General features: G+C 35.4%; 1 protein-coding gene across 1 annotated transcript; it reads left to right on the top strand.

Moving 5' to 3' along the window:
* The first annotated feature begins 521 nt into the window (after nucleotides 1-521).
* On the top strand, nucleotides 522-17,101 carry LOC132553469 (neutral amino acid transporter 9-like). Its single transcript, XM_060217718.1, has 15 exons — nucleotides 522-625; nucleotides 2,296-2,340; nucleotides 3,711-3,825; nucleotides 4,396-4,481; nucleotides 6,448-6,511; nucleotides 6,846-6,939; nucleotides 7,913-8,086; nucleotides 8,352-8,405; nucleotides 10,826-11,056; nucleotides 11,552-11,659; nucleotides 13,238-13,344; nucleotides 13,602-13,706; nucleotides 14,364-14,512; nucleotides 15,285-15,374; nucleotides 16,094-17,101. Exons 1-15 carry the CDS (start codon nucleotides 540-542, stop codon nucleotides 16,272-16,274), a joined length of 1,689 nt encoding a protein of 562 aa, XP_060073701.1. The 5' UTR covers nucleotides 522-539; the 3' UTR covers nucleotides 16,275-17,101.
* Nucleotides 17,102-17,936: the final 835 nt, after the last annotated feature.

Below are 17,936 nucleotides of genomic sequence, written 5' to 3'. Positions count from 1 at the left end.
GTTGATTTGAAATACGTATTGTCATAATTGTATTATGTACATTGTGTTTATTTGTTTGTATTTTGGAGAGGGCGTTTTATAAGTTGAAATAACTTGTGCCCAATCCATTTACAGCTTTGTCGAATAAAATATGTTTAAACTAATAAGAAGCTGTGGCGACCTAAATATATATTGTAATAAATCCATGTTTGATAAGTGCAAAACATGATAATAACATATTGTTATTCTTTGATATGATATCTGGATGAATGACATTTTAGTGTCTTTTTTAATAGTGTGGCTTGCAATGTTATTAATGATTACACTTTCAATTTATTGATAATTTTTGTTGCAAAAACAGCGCTGAGGACTACGGTGTACAATATATAGAAATAAAATATGTAGCTTTCATGAAACACACTATACTTGTAGGCGTCATCCTACTTTGGAAAAGACTATAACAGGAAGCAGTTTTCTGCTGTGGATAAAGTTCACATTTCAGAGTTTGACACAATTGACAGCAAACTAACATGTGATTTCCGATTCATATTTGATTTGGAATGAGTGGGTCATCACCCGACAGTAGCAGTGGGGATGAAAAATCGCCCCTTCATCTCAACGACGATGATATCAGAGAGGAATCGGAGTGAGTATTTCAAACGAGAACCTCCCCTTCTTCTACCCAGAGCGTAAGGCTTTATTGTTGTCATTTTGCTATGCTGTTCGTATAAACATAACCACGTCAAACCGTGTTAACTATATATTTTATTCATGGCGAATAGGATTTCACATTTACTGTAGCTGGAAATGATGAAAAAGTATGTGTATCATTTATCTTCTACGGGTCTTTCACTTCCCCGTGTCGCGTCGCATTTTTCAGCTAGACCTAGCACTTTTTTGTGTTTTACCTTGACATGCCTGTTGTCAAATGTGAACAGTGAGGAATTCATCCGGTAGCAGCTAGATACGGATGAATGCAAGTGCGCTCGCAATCGTATGAATGTAATTCAATGGGTTTTACAAACTGGGGTGGGAAATAGTCAGATGTTATATGTTATTATCTGATCAGGAGTATGTGTATAGTGTATATGATAACACGGCGTAACGTTACTTACAAGTTATATTAGTTTGAGCACAGGGGCATTGTTAACATTACATGCTCATTGCTTGTCATTTATCAAGTTTCCTAACAATCTAGAATGTGCTACATGATACTGATTGGGTATATCATATTCAATAATGACATGAAACCAGTGGCGAGTTCTGACCATAGTTTATCATAGACATCGAAAGAGTATGAACTCTGTGTGTAGCACAAACTTCGCTGACAAACAGATGTGTCTACATTTTGATATTGATTGATCGATAGTTAAGTAAAGTTTTACTGGTGACAGGTATTTCAAGATTACTGTTACAAAGCATACGATCCACCCATCGGTCTGTCAAACAATGACCGCAACTTACAAATACTACAAAATCAAAACAACCAGTAAAATAAGACATAAGACTGTGAAACAAGACAAAATTAAGCTGACCACATGACACTATATAGGGAGGCAATTTACGAGACTAACCCTTAGGTATACACGTGACTGATCAGGGCTCTCGATCTGCCAGATTTGGGGCCAATATTCGGCCCCATTCCCAATGCAAAATAGTATCTTTTTTTCCCAATTTAGACCCCAAGTTTTCCCAATTCTAAGGAAAAACCATTATTTTTCCCAGTTCTAAGGGCCCTGGGCCCCAGTCCCAAAATGGGGTGTGAGAGCCCTGCTGATGAACAAGATACAGTATAGATGTAAACTACTAAACAGGATTTATCAATAACGGAGACAATACAATTCACATTATATTAAAAGTTGATCCTGCCACACTATATATAATATTTGTTTCTAGTGAATTTGATTTTTGACAATGTATTCCTGTTGCATGCCCCTGTGCTTTGTAGTTTCATTTATAAATCCAGGCCTAGAACAATTTGCCTGTGTCCTCACAAACATCCAGAGACATCAATGAAGACTTAACTATTACTATCATCTGTAGCCATTATTACAGCTGCCATTCCAATGTCTAGTACAGATTAAGTTATAATTTCTTGAAAATGTTGAAAATTTTCCTCAAACTTTTCATAAAACAAATAAATGTGGAGAAAACCCCAAAGAACCAATATCAAATCAGTGCAGATAAGGCTCTTATATCCTGATTTTCATATAACAGTTAACATAAGAAGGAATGGTTTCTGTAACTGAACAGATTTTGCCTCATGACATATATATTTGTGTACATGTCTATATAAAAGTATTTTTTTATTCACAGGGTCAATGATGATGGGAATACAAATGGAAATAGTAGGAGAGTCAGGTATTTCTTCTGATAAATTATTGACCTAACATTCAGGTTTAATGGATACCATGGTGTTATTTTTTGATTTTGTGTATTAACGTTCACAGCGTTACTGTATACTCAAATTACTGGTATTCTTTCGCCCCTATGTTTACTTGTTGCCTGAAAGGCCATAATAGTGGATGTAAAACCTGTAAAATAAAATAAATAAATAAATAAGCCATTTAATTCTTGCCCCTTTTGTCCATGAATAGGAAGCAAAGGCAAATTTAAGATGAGGGCACAAATTTTTTATACTTATATAACTGTTCTAAATAATTGTCGGAGACTGAAATGAAAATGAGATAAATTTGTGTATACTGGTACAATTGCAATAATAATTTGAAGGGGTGAAAATATCCTGGTATATACAGTACATAGTTCTTTCTGGTGACTCCAAATCAAACAAATCCTGTGTTGATAAACAAAGATCCTGTGTCGGAAAAACAACTAAATTTTTACATTTTTTGCTGCGGATCAGGGACTACATCATTTAATCTCAACTGCTGCAATATATACATGTAGCATTAAAAACTAGTGTTCAAACTCCGCCAGGCCCAGGCAGGTGGTGCATTAGCTGATTCCCTTCTTAACTCAGGATCATTTTACTCTTTGCAAAAATTACAGAAGTTATAATTCTAACATTTTTGATGTATACTCTGTCCTGTAAAGACACTTAAATGCAATACAGATGTTAATGTTACACATTCTCTCAGTGTTAATTTCATTGTCTCACTGTCCGGTTGTTTTGAAAAAATCTTGACAGCCAGGATTAGGATAGGTAGGAAGGGGTTTAGTAATACCCTGATCCTCAGCCTAGATTTTGTTTGATATGCAGTTCAATCTGTTTTATTTACTCTGAACACTGTGACATAATGTCTTGCCTTGCTTTGTTGCATATTTCATCACTGTTGATCAGGTGGTACATTTTAGGAAACCTATACATGACACTGTTGCAAAGTTGAGTGCTTAACATGTCCTTTAAGTCATTTAAAACCCACTAGTCAATGAAAGATTCACCATGGCAAAAAACATGTCAGGTGGTTGTCAGACTAAAGGGGAGGTCAAATTTCACTGATATGGGCTCCAGAGAGGTTGGTCTTTGGCAAGAGATTCAAAGACTACGTTCAAGAATGAAAACTGCTAGCAGAGGAAATTTACCATATAAGATTCCAGGGCTAGCTTTGGCACCAACTCATGGTTTTGACATTAGGCATGTTTATGCAAGGATAATGGCAAACAAATTAATATAAGTTGATATTTTTTTTTGAATGGATGGGTTGGGGTAATGGGGCAAACAAATGTGTCCTGTGTTCAACAGAAAGATAATTTGTGAATTAATTTTACAGGCGTCCTGTACAGTACTACTCCATCAACACACCCAACCATGATGCCAGTACCGTGGCTGTGGTCAGTCGCTACAAGTACTATTCCAGGTTGTTTCCATACAGAAACAGCAACTTTGTAAGTCTCAAGTATACAGAATAATGTATATTATTTATAGCAAACAATTGCAAAGCCAATGCTCTTCTTGTGTCTCTGCAATGTTGTTTAATTGAATGTTGTTTTTTTTTGGCAATGTCTCTGTTGGATTTTCCTGTTTTGCATCAAATTAACAAACATTTTTGTTCAAGAGTCATAAAAAGTAAGTTTTACTGAATGATCTGTATAGTGATAATTCTTGTACTTTCCTTGACTCACGATTTATCAGATTGATTCAGGTGACTTCAAAATAATTTTGTTGGTGAATCCATTATGAGTATCTCAGTGCTGCTAATATGTTGTTATTGATTAAGATAAACCAATATGGCAGTCAAGTGTTTGTTTTCATTTGCGACTTCCCATGCTGTTTTAGACCTTTCTGGATCAACATTAAGTGTTGGCACTTTTTTCCAAATTTAGGAATAAAGACTTTTACTGTACAGCAATATATATAACATAAGTGGATATTTGAGTAACCATACACACAGAATTTGTAAGTTGTTAAACATTATTCATCCGTTTGAATCATTTTGTATGTTTCTGTTTGGATAGCAAATGCCTGACCATGTGGTGCCACCAAATTTCTTCAGTGTGATCTATGTGACTGTTCGAGGTGAACAAAACAGCATCATCACCATGTAAGGACTGATTTCTTTAGTTCACTTTTTACAAATTTGAACAAAACGCTTGGTCAGCTAACAAATCAGAGCTCAAAAAGTAGATAAATATTCCTTTCATTCTGTGATTGATGGATAAATGGTCCTTGATTGTCTGAGAAATGGTGATGATCATTGAGACTTTTTGTTTGGTGTTTTCCAATGATAAGTTAACTTTATATAATTTCCTTTTTTTTTTTGCCAATGGCTAAGATGCATCAAGGAAGTTGCTATTTATTTCATTTAGAATAAATCATTAGCCTTCCTCTGAAATAGTTAGATAATCAAATTTATGAATGACCAGTAGTAGCAGTGTGGAGTCACCATTTGTAAACAAACCTGAAATGCACAACCATACCATTAACGATTTCCTTATTGATCATAACTGAAAGTCAAGAAAGTCATAGCTTTGATCAATATATTCATTCAGATTTTTAAAGGGATATACCTGAACAAAACTTGAACTTTACTGTATTATTTGTTTCAAGTTTGATTTCCAGCTGTCTGTGACCCTTCTTGGCAGAGTAATGCCCCTTTGAACGTAGAAAATTCTCTGGGAATATTGTTTTCCAGACTTCTTTGGGTTACCCTTTGAGTTATTGAAATGAAATTTGGTATGTGGCTTAATGTTGGAAGGGTACAGATTAAGTTTGATTTCCAGCTGCCTGTGACACTTCTTGGCAGAGTAATGCCCCTTTGAACGTAGAAAATTCTCTGGGAATATTGTTTTCCAGACTTCTTTGGGTTATCCTTTTAAGTTATTGAAATGAAATTAGGTATATGGCTTCTTGTTAGAAGGGTACAGATGAAGTTTGATTCCTAGCTGTCTGTAAGCCTTCTTGACAGAGTTATGCCCCTTTGAACTTAGAAAAGTCTCCGGGAATATTGTTTTGTGAACTTTCTTTGGTTATGCTTTGAGTTATAGAAATGAAATTTGGTATATGACAGAGTTATGCCTCTTTGAAAATTCTTCGAGAATATGGTTTTTTGTACTTTTCTTGATTATGCTTAGAGTTTTTTACATGATATATGAGAAATGGCTTCATGGTCGAACATTACAGATAAGGTTTGATTTACGGCTTTCTTGGCACAGTTATGCCCCGTTGAACTTCGAAAATTTTCTTGGTTATGCTTCGAGTTATCAAAATGCAGTTTTGTATATGAGTTCTTGGTCAAAAGTTACACACTGAGTTTGCTTCTTGGCAGTCTGTAACCCTTCTTGGCAGTGATATGTCCCTTTGAACTTGGAAAATTTCTCAGGAATATGGCTTTGTGCAGTTTTACTTTTATGCTTCGAGTTATAGAATTGAAATTTGGTATTACAACTTTATGGTTGAACGTTGCACATCCAGTTCAATTTCTGGGTGACCGTGACACTTTATGCAGGCGACACATATACTTCTGAGGAACTCTTGTATATATATGTTGGTTGTGATCTAGTTTGAGACACATTTAAATGGTTTTGACCTAAAAACTATGATTTATTAAACATGTTACAGTGCAAAATGTTAATAATCATTGTAAGTTTTTCCAAATGATGGAATCAGGAGGTTATTATATTGTAAGAGCGATGCTATTAAGTTTCTGCAGACAGATATGATACTGCAGGATAGGTTATTTTCATTTTTTCCAGAAGTGGTTTTTTTTTCCAACCAAACTTTGCTTTATTCATTTGCAAGAATAATGTTTCTCTCAAAGTACATGTCTTGCCTTTAATGTCTGTAAATAATTTGTGTGATACTTGCTATGTGTAGTAATAGTGTAAAACGTATTTCAAGCACACTTGAAATGTTTATTCATCTATAATAAAGAATCTGTAAATCTTAGACTTAATGTAAAAATGTACTTATCTTTTCTCCTTGTCATTTCCTGTACCAACTGAATGTATTTTTGATGACAAAACATACAACATGTTTTGAAATTAATGTCATACTGATTTGTCTTGTAGATTTTCACTTTGGAATACCATGATGGGGACATCAATCTTAAGTATGCCTTGGGCAATAAGACAGGTACAGCATTTGTATGTTTAGGATGTTCAATATCATGGTGAGACAGGTCATTTTGAACATATAACAGAGGTGAACCAGATTGAAGAATTTTGGGGCATCATGGGTAGATGTAATATTTTGCAAATAAAGAATAGGAATGTACCTTTGTATGCTTTTTCTGGGGACAGCTTTGTTGAAAAAAAGAGTTCTTAAAACTTTCAAGTTTTTATCCTGCAGAATAAAATGTAGGAAAATTGTTTTCTTTCTTATGTTTTTATTTTGCCGTCAAGGTTGAAGGATGAACCATCATTTTAAGGATTAAATGTACTGGTTAATTGGTCTTTGCTTGTTGTAGGCCGGGTTTGTGACTGGCATTATACTGCTGGTATTGATGGCAGGCCTCATGTTATACACCAGCTACCGTATACTGACAGCAGTACAGGGCATGTGTAAGTAACCTTGGTCACACACTGACAGCAGTACAGGACATGTGTAAGTAACCTTAGTGACACACTGACAGCAGTACAGGACATGTGTAAGTAACCTTAGTGACACACTGACAGCAGTACAGGACATGTGTAAGTAACCTTGGTCACACACTGACAGCAGTACAGGGCATGTGTAAGTAACCTTGGTCACACACTGACAGCAGTACAGGACATGTGTAAGTAATCTTAGTGACACACTGACAGCAGTACAGGACATGTGTAAGTAATCTTAGTGACACACTGACAGCAGTACAGGACATGTGTAAGTAACCTTAGTGACACACTGACAGCAGTACAGGACATGTGTAAGTAATCATAGTGACACACTAACAGCAGTACAGGACATGTGTAAGTAACCTTAGTGACACACTGACAGCAGTACAGGACATGTGTAAGTAACCTTAGTGACACACTGACAGCAGTACAGGAAATGTGTAAGTAACCTTAGTGACACACTGACAGCAGTACAGGACATGTGTAAGTAACCTTAGTGACACACTGACAGCAGTACAGGACATGTGTAAGTAACCTTAGTGACACACTGACAGCAGTACAGGACATGTGTAAGTAACCTTAGTACAGGACATGTGTAAGTAACCTTAGTGACACACTGACAGCAGTACAGGACATGTGTAAGTAACCTTAGTGACACACTGACAGCAGTACAGGACATGTGTAAGTAATCTTAGTGACACACTGACAGCAGTACAAGGCATAAATATGTAACCCAAGTCTTCTCAATACAATTATGTGTTATCTACACAGAAAATTGATTGTGTTAACTACACAGAAAATTAATTGGCATAAATTCAGTCCTGTTATAAAACCATTAAATGGACATTTGTGTGAAACATCTGTTGTTCTTTGTGCACATGTTCAGTGTAGTTCTATATATGTACATATGTAAACTAACAGAATGTTAAAATGTTGACAGCATCGGATTCCACAAGTGAGGCTTTAGACTTTTCTGATGTATGTCAACATTATCTGGGTCGTTGGGCCCAGATTCTGGCAGTAGTCTCATCCCTTCTGACACTTTTGGGCGGGGCCATTGTCTACTGGATACTCATGTCAAATTTTCTCTACAATATTGTCACCTTTATCTACCGTAAGTATACATAGTCAGGTTATAGGTTTTTATTTAAATTTTTGTGTTTTATAGTTTTATAATTTTTGTGTAAAATGTTCATGTTTCATGTAAAGTAAATACATCAAAACAATGTTATTCACTTTATCAAAATCATTGCCATCTTTCTCTTGAGACAAACATAATTTTTCATTGAAAAAATTTAAGTTATATTCATCTTTCTAAAGTTTTTACATGCAGTATATTAAGACTGGATGATTACAGAATTTCTTGTTTTGATTCTTAGACAAAGCTTCAGATTCTGATGCTGTTAATTCCACACAAAATTCTAAAGATTACAGTGAGTATTTATTATTGTTAAAAAAGAATGTCCACTCATTACATGCTGTCCTTTAGACTGATTAGGGTATTAAAGTTGTCTATATGTTGTCCATTACAGTCTGGTCAGGGTATTAAAGTTGTCTATATGTTGTCCATTACAGTGTGGTCAGGGTATTAAAGTTGTCTATATGTTGCCCATTACAGTGTGGTCAGGGTATTAATGTTGTCTATATGTTGCCCATTACAGTGTGGTCAGGGTATTAATGTTGTCTATATGTTGCCCATTACAGTGTGGTCAGGGTATTAATGTTGTCTATATGTTGCCCATTACAGTGTGGTCAGGGTATTAATGTTGTCTATATGTTGCCCATTACAGTGTGGTCAGGGTATTAATGTTGTCTATATGTTGCCCATTACAGTGTGGTCAGGGTATTAATGTTGTCTATATGTTGTCCATTACAGTCTGGTCAGGGTGTTGTCCCATTACAGTCTGGTCAGGGTATTAAAGTTGTTCCTATATTGTCAATTACAGTGTGGTCAGGGTATTAATGTTGTCTATATGTTGTCCATTACAGTCTGGTCAGGGTATTAAAGTTGTCTATATGTTGTCCATTACAGTCTGGTCAGGGTATTAAAGTTGTCTATATGTTGCCCATTACAGTCTGGTCAGGGTATTAAAGTTGTCTATATGTTGCCCATTACAGTGTGGTCAGGGTATTAAAGTTGTCTATATGTTGCCCATTACAGTGTGGTCAGGGTATTAAAGTTGTCTATATGTTGTCCATTACAGTCTGGTCAGGGTATTAAAGTTGTCTATATGTTGTCCATTACAGTCTGGTCAGGGTATTAATGTTGTCTATATGTTGCCCATTACAGTGTGGTCAGGGTATTAAAGTTGTCTATATGTTGTCCATTACAGTCTGGTCAGGGTATTAAAGTTGTCTATATGTTGTCCATTACAGTCTGGTCAGGGTATTAAAGTTGTCTATATGTTGTCCATTACAGTGTGGTCAGGGTATTAAAGTTGTCTATATGTTGTCCATTACAGTCTGGTCAGGGTATTAAAGTTGTTCCTATATTGTCAATTACAGTCTGGTCAGGGTATTAAAGTTGTCTATATGTTGCCCATTACAGTGTGGTCAGGGTATTAAAGTTGTCTATATGTTGTCTATATATTGTCAATTACAGTGTGGTCAGGGTATTAAAGTTGTCTATATGTTGTCCATTACAGTCTGGTCAGGGTATTAAAGTTGTTCCTATATTGTCAATTACAGTCTGGTCAGGGTATTAAAGTTGTCTATATGTTGTCAATTACAGTGTGGTCAGGGTATTAATGTTGTCTATATGTTGTCCATTACAGTCTGGTCAGGGTATTAAAGTTGTCTATATATTGTCAATTACAGTGTGGTCAGGGTATTAAAGTTGTCTATATGTTGTCCATTACAGTCTGGTCAGGGTATTAAAGTTGTCTATATGTTGCCCATTACAGTGTGGTCAGGGTATTAATGTTGTCTATATGTTGCCCATTACAGTGTGGTCAGGGTATTAAAGTTGTCTATATGTTGTCCATTACAGTGTGGTCAGGGTATTAATGTTGTCTATATGTTGCCCATTACAGTATGGTCAGGGTATTAATGTTGTCTATATGTTGCCCATTACAGTCTGGTCAGGGTATTGAAGCTGTCTATATGTTGTCCATTACAGTCTGGTCAGGGTATTGAAGTTGTCTATATGTTGTCCATTACAGTGTGGTCAGGGTATTAAAGTTGTCTATATGTTGTCCATTACAGTGTGGTCAGCGTATTAATGTTGTCTATATGTTGTGTATTACAGTCTGGTCAGGGTATTAAAGTTGTTCCTATATTGTCAATTACAGTGTGGTCAGGGTATTAAAGTTGTCTATATGTTGTCCATTACAGTGTGGTCAGGGTATTAAAGTTGTCTATATGTTGCCCATTACAGTGTGGTCAGGGTATTAATGTTGTCTATATGTTGTCCAGAGAGGACCTCTAAACCAATTCTCATAGAGATTCAGTGGTTCAGTAATTGTCTGTGCCTGGTAGTTTCTTCAAAATCTTGTTAGCTTTTCTGGTCTGTATCACATAAGGATTTTTGCAGTTAAATTAGAAGAAATTGTTTTAAGTACTTGTTAACAGATGGATGACAGACACTATTGTATACTAAAATTACTTTGAATGTTGATTTAGATATCCAGATGAGTAGTACAAGCTGTCTGGAATACATGTTGATAGAACTAATTTAATTAAAATAACCAATAGAAATGTGGAAATTTTTGTGTAACATACCTTCTGTTTAGTGCTATCAATATACTGCCCAGTAGATGCATTTGGTGCTAACTACATCATAATTTTAAACATGCATCAATATGTATCTTTTGTTATTATCATACATGTTATGATAAATGGAATTTTTTAACAGTTTGTCCTCACCCACCTGCTGGGCAAAATGGTTCTGTGTACTTAACTCATAATGCCAGCATGAACTCACTTCCACACCTGATGTGGATGGGGTCAGCTAGCCACACCCATGATGCCACCCTTGACCGTGTTTGGCAGGAGGACCACACTGTGCCATTGTTCCTCGTCGCTGTACTTCTCCCCCTTATCAACTTTAAGTCGCCTACTTTCTTCACAAAATTTAATTCTTTAGGTGAGTATCTGTATACTTGACCCTATGTATCTGTACCCTATGTATTGTAACACAATAAAAAGTAGATAATGAAAAGCTATCTTCGTCAATAATTTTCATTTAACAATGTGAAAAAAGCTATCTTTTTCAATACTTGTAAAGGGCAGGATTTTCATTTAGAGCCAGCACCTGGCAATTTGTTGCCAAGTCCTTAAGTATGAGTCACAAAGGAATTCATTTTAATATGCAACACTATTAACTTACAAAACAATGATATTGTTTGTGTGTTACTTATCATTTTCACTTGTGTGCTCCTGCTATAATGAAATATTCTCAATAGATAAAAAATACTTTTGCAAATGCACTTTGAAAACTGTTTATGTAAATCACTTTCTGAGGAAATGCTACTAGCAGTGAAGAGAGAGATTCAGAGTAATACTATATTATTATTATATTATGGGTAATATTATTGATGAATGATTAACAAAAGTCTTTGTCATATGATATATTGCTCAGGTACTATTTCTGTGACCTACCTTGTGATATTTGTGGCTTACAACGCTTCACAATGGGGGTTTCATCTTGACCTTAGCATTCCTGCTAGCAGCAGCCAACATATACCAAGTAAGTTTTTAGATCATGACTGCTATGATACATTAATTTTATATCCGACAAAAAAAGGCCCAAGTGAGTTAAGCAGTTGATAACTTATGATCGTTTTGAACATTTATACAAAACCTTAAATTTAAATTAAGGGATGAGTCTACTCTTTACAATACTGAAAAGGAAAGTGTGTATGACGTCACTTGTATTACTGTTAGTCACTGTGAGTGGGATACCCACATTATAGAAAATGATGCTTCAGTACCTGGTGTGGACATCTCTGGCCAGGATTCCTGTACAGATTCTCTTATGTATGAAATTTCTTAAAATGTTTAATTTACCTCAAGTCAATGCTGAATTCATCTGGGCCAGGTTAGTTGGAGGTTCTATGTATTCTTGTTTGTCCATCAAGCTCATCCCTAAGATGTTTAATAGATATCAGGGCTATATGGAGGCCATTCTAGAAGTTTTACATTGTTCACTGTGAGAAAATCATGACAGACTCTAGCAACATGTGGTCGAGCATTTTCTTGCTGAATATAGTTGGAGGATCTGTCTCAGTATCTGACTGCTTTGAGATTTTTCTTAGGAAATGTCTTCGCAAACCATGGCATGAGCCCCTCAGAATTTATTGCATAACCATGCATACATTGGTAAAACGCTCACTGCATCTGCGATATACCCTTTTTCTGCTGCCTTGGTAGTACAAAGAAAATCTAGACTCGTTAATGAACACCACACAAATCCACTGACATATCCCTCACCCAGTCATACAATGTGCATCAAATCAAAACACTGTTGCTATCTACATGGTACCAGAAGTGGCTTGACATAAGGCTGACACGTGATGTTACTCTTGACACTCCATCAATTGCTGGCAGTCAAACATTGATGAGTCTACAGTGAATGCCTGAAATATGCATCAGTCTTGAACCTGTAGTGTAGATACAACAAATTGTCCTGCCCTGTTGTGTGGACAATATTTGTAGATGACTGCTCCTTGAGTGATCTGGAACTGACCCAGTAGTATGTTCACTGGGCATCACCAATCTGCCACACGACATGTGACCATGAATTACCATTGTAATTGCTCTACCCCTTAAAATTTGTGTTAAGCCTGGCATTTTTGTCACTGGGGAAATCAAACTGTCTGCTTGGAAAATTAATGTGGCTAAGTCCAAAGTCTTCATTGATGTGATTGGTTTAAAAGAATCTGGCTTAGCTTCATCAGGTCAGATGGTTCAGGATAAAGAAGCTTACAAAGCCAGACAATTAACGTACTTCATGATAACAGATCATCCATGGTGTATTACTACACCAAATATTTCTCTTTTTTTAACAACATGCAAATGTGTTCTGCATGGGTAAACTTGATGCATTTCTTTTCTTAGTCAAGTGTTCGTGGTCCTGAGTTAAAAGATAAGGATGAATATCATTTGTAGACTTAACTTGTATACATGTAGTCTGTATTCACAATTTCAAGAATGTAGATATATACAGATTCTAAATGTAAACTAACTGATATATTAATGTTTAGGTTTTTATTCCTTATTTATATCTTACCCCAGAAGATAAGATCATTGGTCATTTCTATTCCAGTGTTCAAGGGCACATTTGCAGCCCTGACTGGAGTTGCAGCCCTAGCCTACTTTGTTCAGAATTGTGTGATATCCATTGTTAGAAACCAAAAACATCCAGAAAATAATGTAAGTATGGTTTTGTCATGTATAAGTTCTGCTAATAAAGTGCTACTGAAATGCATGTCAACCTGAATTATAATGATGATTGCGATCATTCTCTCAGATTGTTTATAGAGAAAAGGATGCACCTACAATTACACAAAGCATTTGTTTAACAGCAATTTCTCTCTACTTCCTCCGCACTTTGTTTAGTTTTCAAATTACTTTGTTAAAAAATACCTGATTCTTGCCACCTTGGTGTATGATGTATATTTGTGTTACAGGTGCGTGACTTGGTGATAGCCTATGTATTGGTAGCTCTCACCTATACTTACATGGGAGTGATGTTCTACTCCTCATTTCCAATGTCTAAAGACTGCATAGAAGATGTAAGTTGCTGTGATTATTTGATAAGGTTATTTTACACCTTATATTTGTAGTGATAGGTAAATGTTTACATATCATTGAAAAACAAAAAGTAAAGCAGTTGTATGAAAGGTGTTGATATAAATACTTCTCAGTAAGCTTAAATTGGTTTGTGGTAAATGTACAGTATACCAGTTATGTTCAATTCCAGGTCTTAAATATACATAATAATGTTATAAGTATGCTGTACATATGTTTTACCTTAGACAGGTTGAATTTTTAACCTTTTTTTTTTTTTTTTACAGAATATATTTCTTAATTATATATATATTTAAGGTCCCATTTGCTTGAAACTTTGTTAGAGTTAACCAATGGTTTGTGTAAATTTAAAAAACAAAGACCTTTATATAAAAAATGACAATGGAACATTGCCAATCTGACATGTCTCAATATATCTCCAACAGTGAAATGATAATGAATGTTCTCAATTTTGTTAAATTCATATCTGCATTTTTTTCACTAAACTTTACTTAACTCTAACCAAGCTTTGAGCAACTGGGATGAAATCAAATTCAGTACTCCCAGTAAAAAATACATAGGTCTTGAATAAGGAATGAAAACTAATGATGAAGCATTGTTGGTAATGGAGTTTTTAATCCCGATGTTGTGATGTTTTTCAGAATCTTTTAAATAACATGGCAGACACATATGTGTTGGCATTTGTGGCACGGATTGGACTGTTTTTCCAGATGATGTGTGTATTTCCACTCTTGCTGTATATATTCCGGGTCCAGTTTCTACACACTGTGTTTGGATCTGTATGGCCGAGGTAAAATAACTGTTATGCAAACTTTTTCAAAAGTTAATTTTCTCCGTCCACCATCTGCCTTTACAAAATTATGACTTACTCAGCTTGGTCTACTTATACCAATCTTAAAATGTTTTATCACTATTCAAAATATTGATAGAGAAACACAAACTAGTGAAGATGTTTGACCTTATGGTTGCAGTACTTGTCAATAACTGACCTTAATATGAAATCTTAGCCAACAGAGGTCGAAAATCCAGGATACAAAATCTTAGAAAGAAACCTTTACTCAATAGCAACTATTGGCCTCATGCCCCTAGTTACAACTATTGTTAGCAATTGATTTAATACAACAAAACATTCAGAATAATACTCCAAAATACCTCAATATATGTATGTGCATGTCTTGATATTTGTAACTGTGGTCTTTGACCTCTTTTTGGTAATTACTTTTGTGTTAGGTAAGTAACATACTAGTGTATTCTAAAGCGCAGTTGATGTCAAACAATTTCATACTTTGCTATAACAGTATGTTGCTTGATTTGTAATACACCACTTAGCTCTATGAATACATTTTAGTTGTAGAGTGCAGGGTCAGCGAAAAATTTCCAGTTTCTGTGATTTTCGTATGTTTTGTACTGCCATGCAATGGATTGCACCACCTTAAACTCGTCCATTTCCTGAAGATTATTGAAGAGTTTAGGATTGGATATAACTTAGGCTTCAATAAATATTGCTTGTTAGATTTGACATGATTCAGACTGGTGTATGCCCTGCTTTATTTCCATCCTAGTTTCAAGCATGTGTTGGGACTGAATATCTGCATAGTGGCTGTGTGTGTTGTGTTTGCTGTGTTTCTGCCTCATATTGGATCTATCATCGGGTGAGTATACTGTTAACCTATTTACATCAATATAGCAGTTTCTCATTAGAATGGTATTCCTATTCCACTTGTACACAATCCTCTTTATTAGGTATAAGATTAGACCTTCATAGTTTGTCTCATTGATATTTTCTTACTGTGAATTCAGAGATTACGATGGTTTTCCTCTCGGACCATCTATTTCTGCTTGTGTCTATCCCTGTATCTGTGAAAATTTATCAGCACTCTAACTTCACACGTTTATCTTGGACAAGTTAAAGTTTTAGGGTTGTTGGGTCAAGGTCATTGTTAATGTTCTTTAAAAAAAAAATTCAATATTACAGTATTACAGAGGTGGGAGGGTGGTAGAGGACGTATATTGCTTCAGCAATAATACTCGATATGCTTGTTTAATGTTAATTGGTCTTTAGCGATAAAGTTATCCTAAAGTGGAACTTTTTATATATATATGGCCTTGTCTAAATCAAACAGCTGTTTTATATTTATCTTAATCAAAGTTATATTTGTCTAGATATTTCATTTTAGACCATATTCATGATACCTGTTTCTAGATGTTTGTTTTATACAAATTATATAAGTAAGTTGATCTTTTTTTAATAGTCTTAAATTTGGATTAATTTGAAGACAACATAAAGTACTATATGATAAAATGTAAATAAAGATAGAAACCACATATTAAAATGTGTATCTTAAGTACATTAAAAGTTTTGATGTTTCAGATTTGTGGGAGCATTTTGTGGACTGTCCTACGCAATTGCCCTGCCATGTCTTGTGTATATGGTGATACGTCACCAGCAGAACACACTGACTGTTCCAACGATAACCTTCCACTCTTTCCTTATACTCATAGGGCTGGCCAACTTTGTGGGACAATTTGTCATTCTTGGAAAGACAAGCTGATTCTCATATGGAAACCTTTTAGTTGCACTTGCTTCTGTAATCCTTGTAGGACAGTATAATTATTTGTACTATTTATAGCTACTCGTTTAGGTATAATTTTCTAAAAGTTCCAATCAGCCGACATTTAACTTTTTTTCAACAATAAACCTATGTCTGGCTATCTAGGGACTCTACAAATGCACTCGTCTGCTTGTCATGACCAATCTATTTTGCTATCAGATGGTACTTTTATTGGCAAATAATCAGTGATATGAGTATATTTTGTGCTATAATACCACATAATGGGCATTCATTTAGCAAGTCGAATTGTAAAAAGATTGAACTATTTCATCCTTTTGACATTTGGTTTGCAATCAGCAAGTATTTTGTTTGACTTAGATGTACAATTATGATAATACTTGACTGTTCTCTGGTGATATTAAAACATGAGGTAAAGATCTCAGGTTATCAGAACAAAAAGATTGAACAAGAATTTAATGTGCAGTTTATAAAGATGCCATTTGAGTCAGAAGAAATGTGTTGTCCTCCTATGCTTATAGTCCTGTAATAAATCCAACCCTGACATTGAGTCAGAGGATGTGTTACCCCCCATTTCTCATTGGCTTGGGATAAGTATGGCAAGTTTTGAATTGATATTTGTCTCTAACATTTACGCTTGCTAAACACTGAATGTAACCTTTGTATATAACACAGATTCAACTTACTGGTACTTATTACAATACATTTCCATACCAGAACAGATTCCTGTTTCTTAAAGGAAACTTTGGATTTGAATTTAGTTTGTATTTTACATGAAAAATGTCACAGTTTACAAAATTGTAAATTATTATCTGTTTATGAACTATTTGATATTGTTTATTTTGACAAAGACAAAAGCTTTGTTGTGATTACTTCAGGTCCTTTCAGTCTGAAATAGAATCAGGAAAACCATAAGTAATGTATTTCTATTTTGTTGCAATGTTTTATGCTTTTGTCAGCGCTTAATTATCACATGATGGATACATTCTATGACTTCCACCATAACATATTTTTAGTATGAATTTTTGTTCCTGTTATTGAACCTACCTGTTATTTAATCTGTATGAGGATTATGTGGGGAAGAGATATTTCTCTGCTCTGAACCACCTCTGTCACAGGTCTCAATGTATGTCACAGGTTGGGAAGTAATAGTGTTTACTCCTATCATCCCTGACCTCAAAGGTATGCCAGTTTTTGGGGGTTATAGTGTTTACTCCCCTCAGCCCCTATCCCTGACCTCAAAGGTATGCCAGTTTTTGGGGGTTATAGTGTTTACTCCTCTCAGCCCCTATCCCTGACCTCAAAGGTATGCCTAGTTTTGGGGGTTATAGTGTTTACACCTATCAACCCCTATCCCTAACCTCAAAGGTATGCCAGTTTTTGGGGGTTATAGTGTTTACTCCTCTCAGCCCCTATCCCTGACCTCAAAGGTATGCCAAGTTTTGGGGGTTATAGTGTTTACACCTACCAACCCCTATCCCTGACCTCAAAGGTATGTCAGTTTTTGGGGGTTATGGTGTTTACACCTATCAGCACCTATCCCTGACCTCAAAGTATGTCAGTTTTTGGGGGTTATAGTGTCTACTCCTCTCAGCCCCTATCCCTGATCTCAAAAGTATGCCAGTTTTTGGGGGTTATAGTGTT

Source organism: Ylistrum balloti, unplaced genomic scaffold, assembly GCF_031769215.1.
Source record: "Ylistrum balloti isolate Yb309-2 unplaced genomic scaffold, AGI_CSIRO_Ybal_v1 Utg370330, whole genome shotgun sequence".
Classification (NCBI taxonomy): Eukaryota; Metazoa; Mollusca; class Bivalvia; order Pectinida; family Pectinidae; genus Ylistrum; species Ylistrum balloti.
This window is presented reverse-complemented; position numbering and strand designations above follow the sequence as displayed.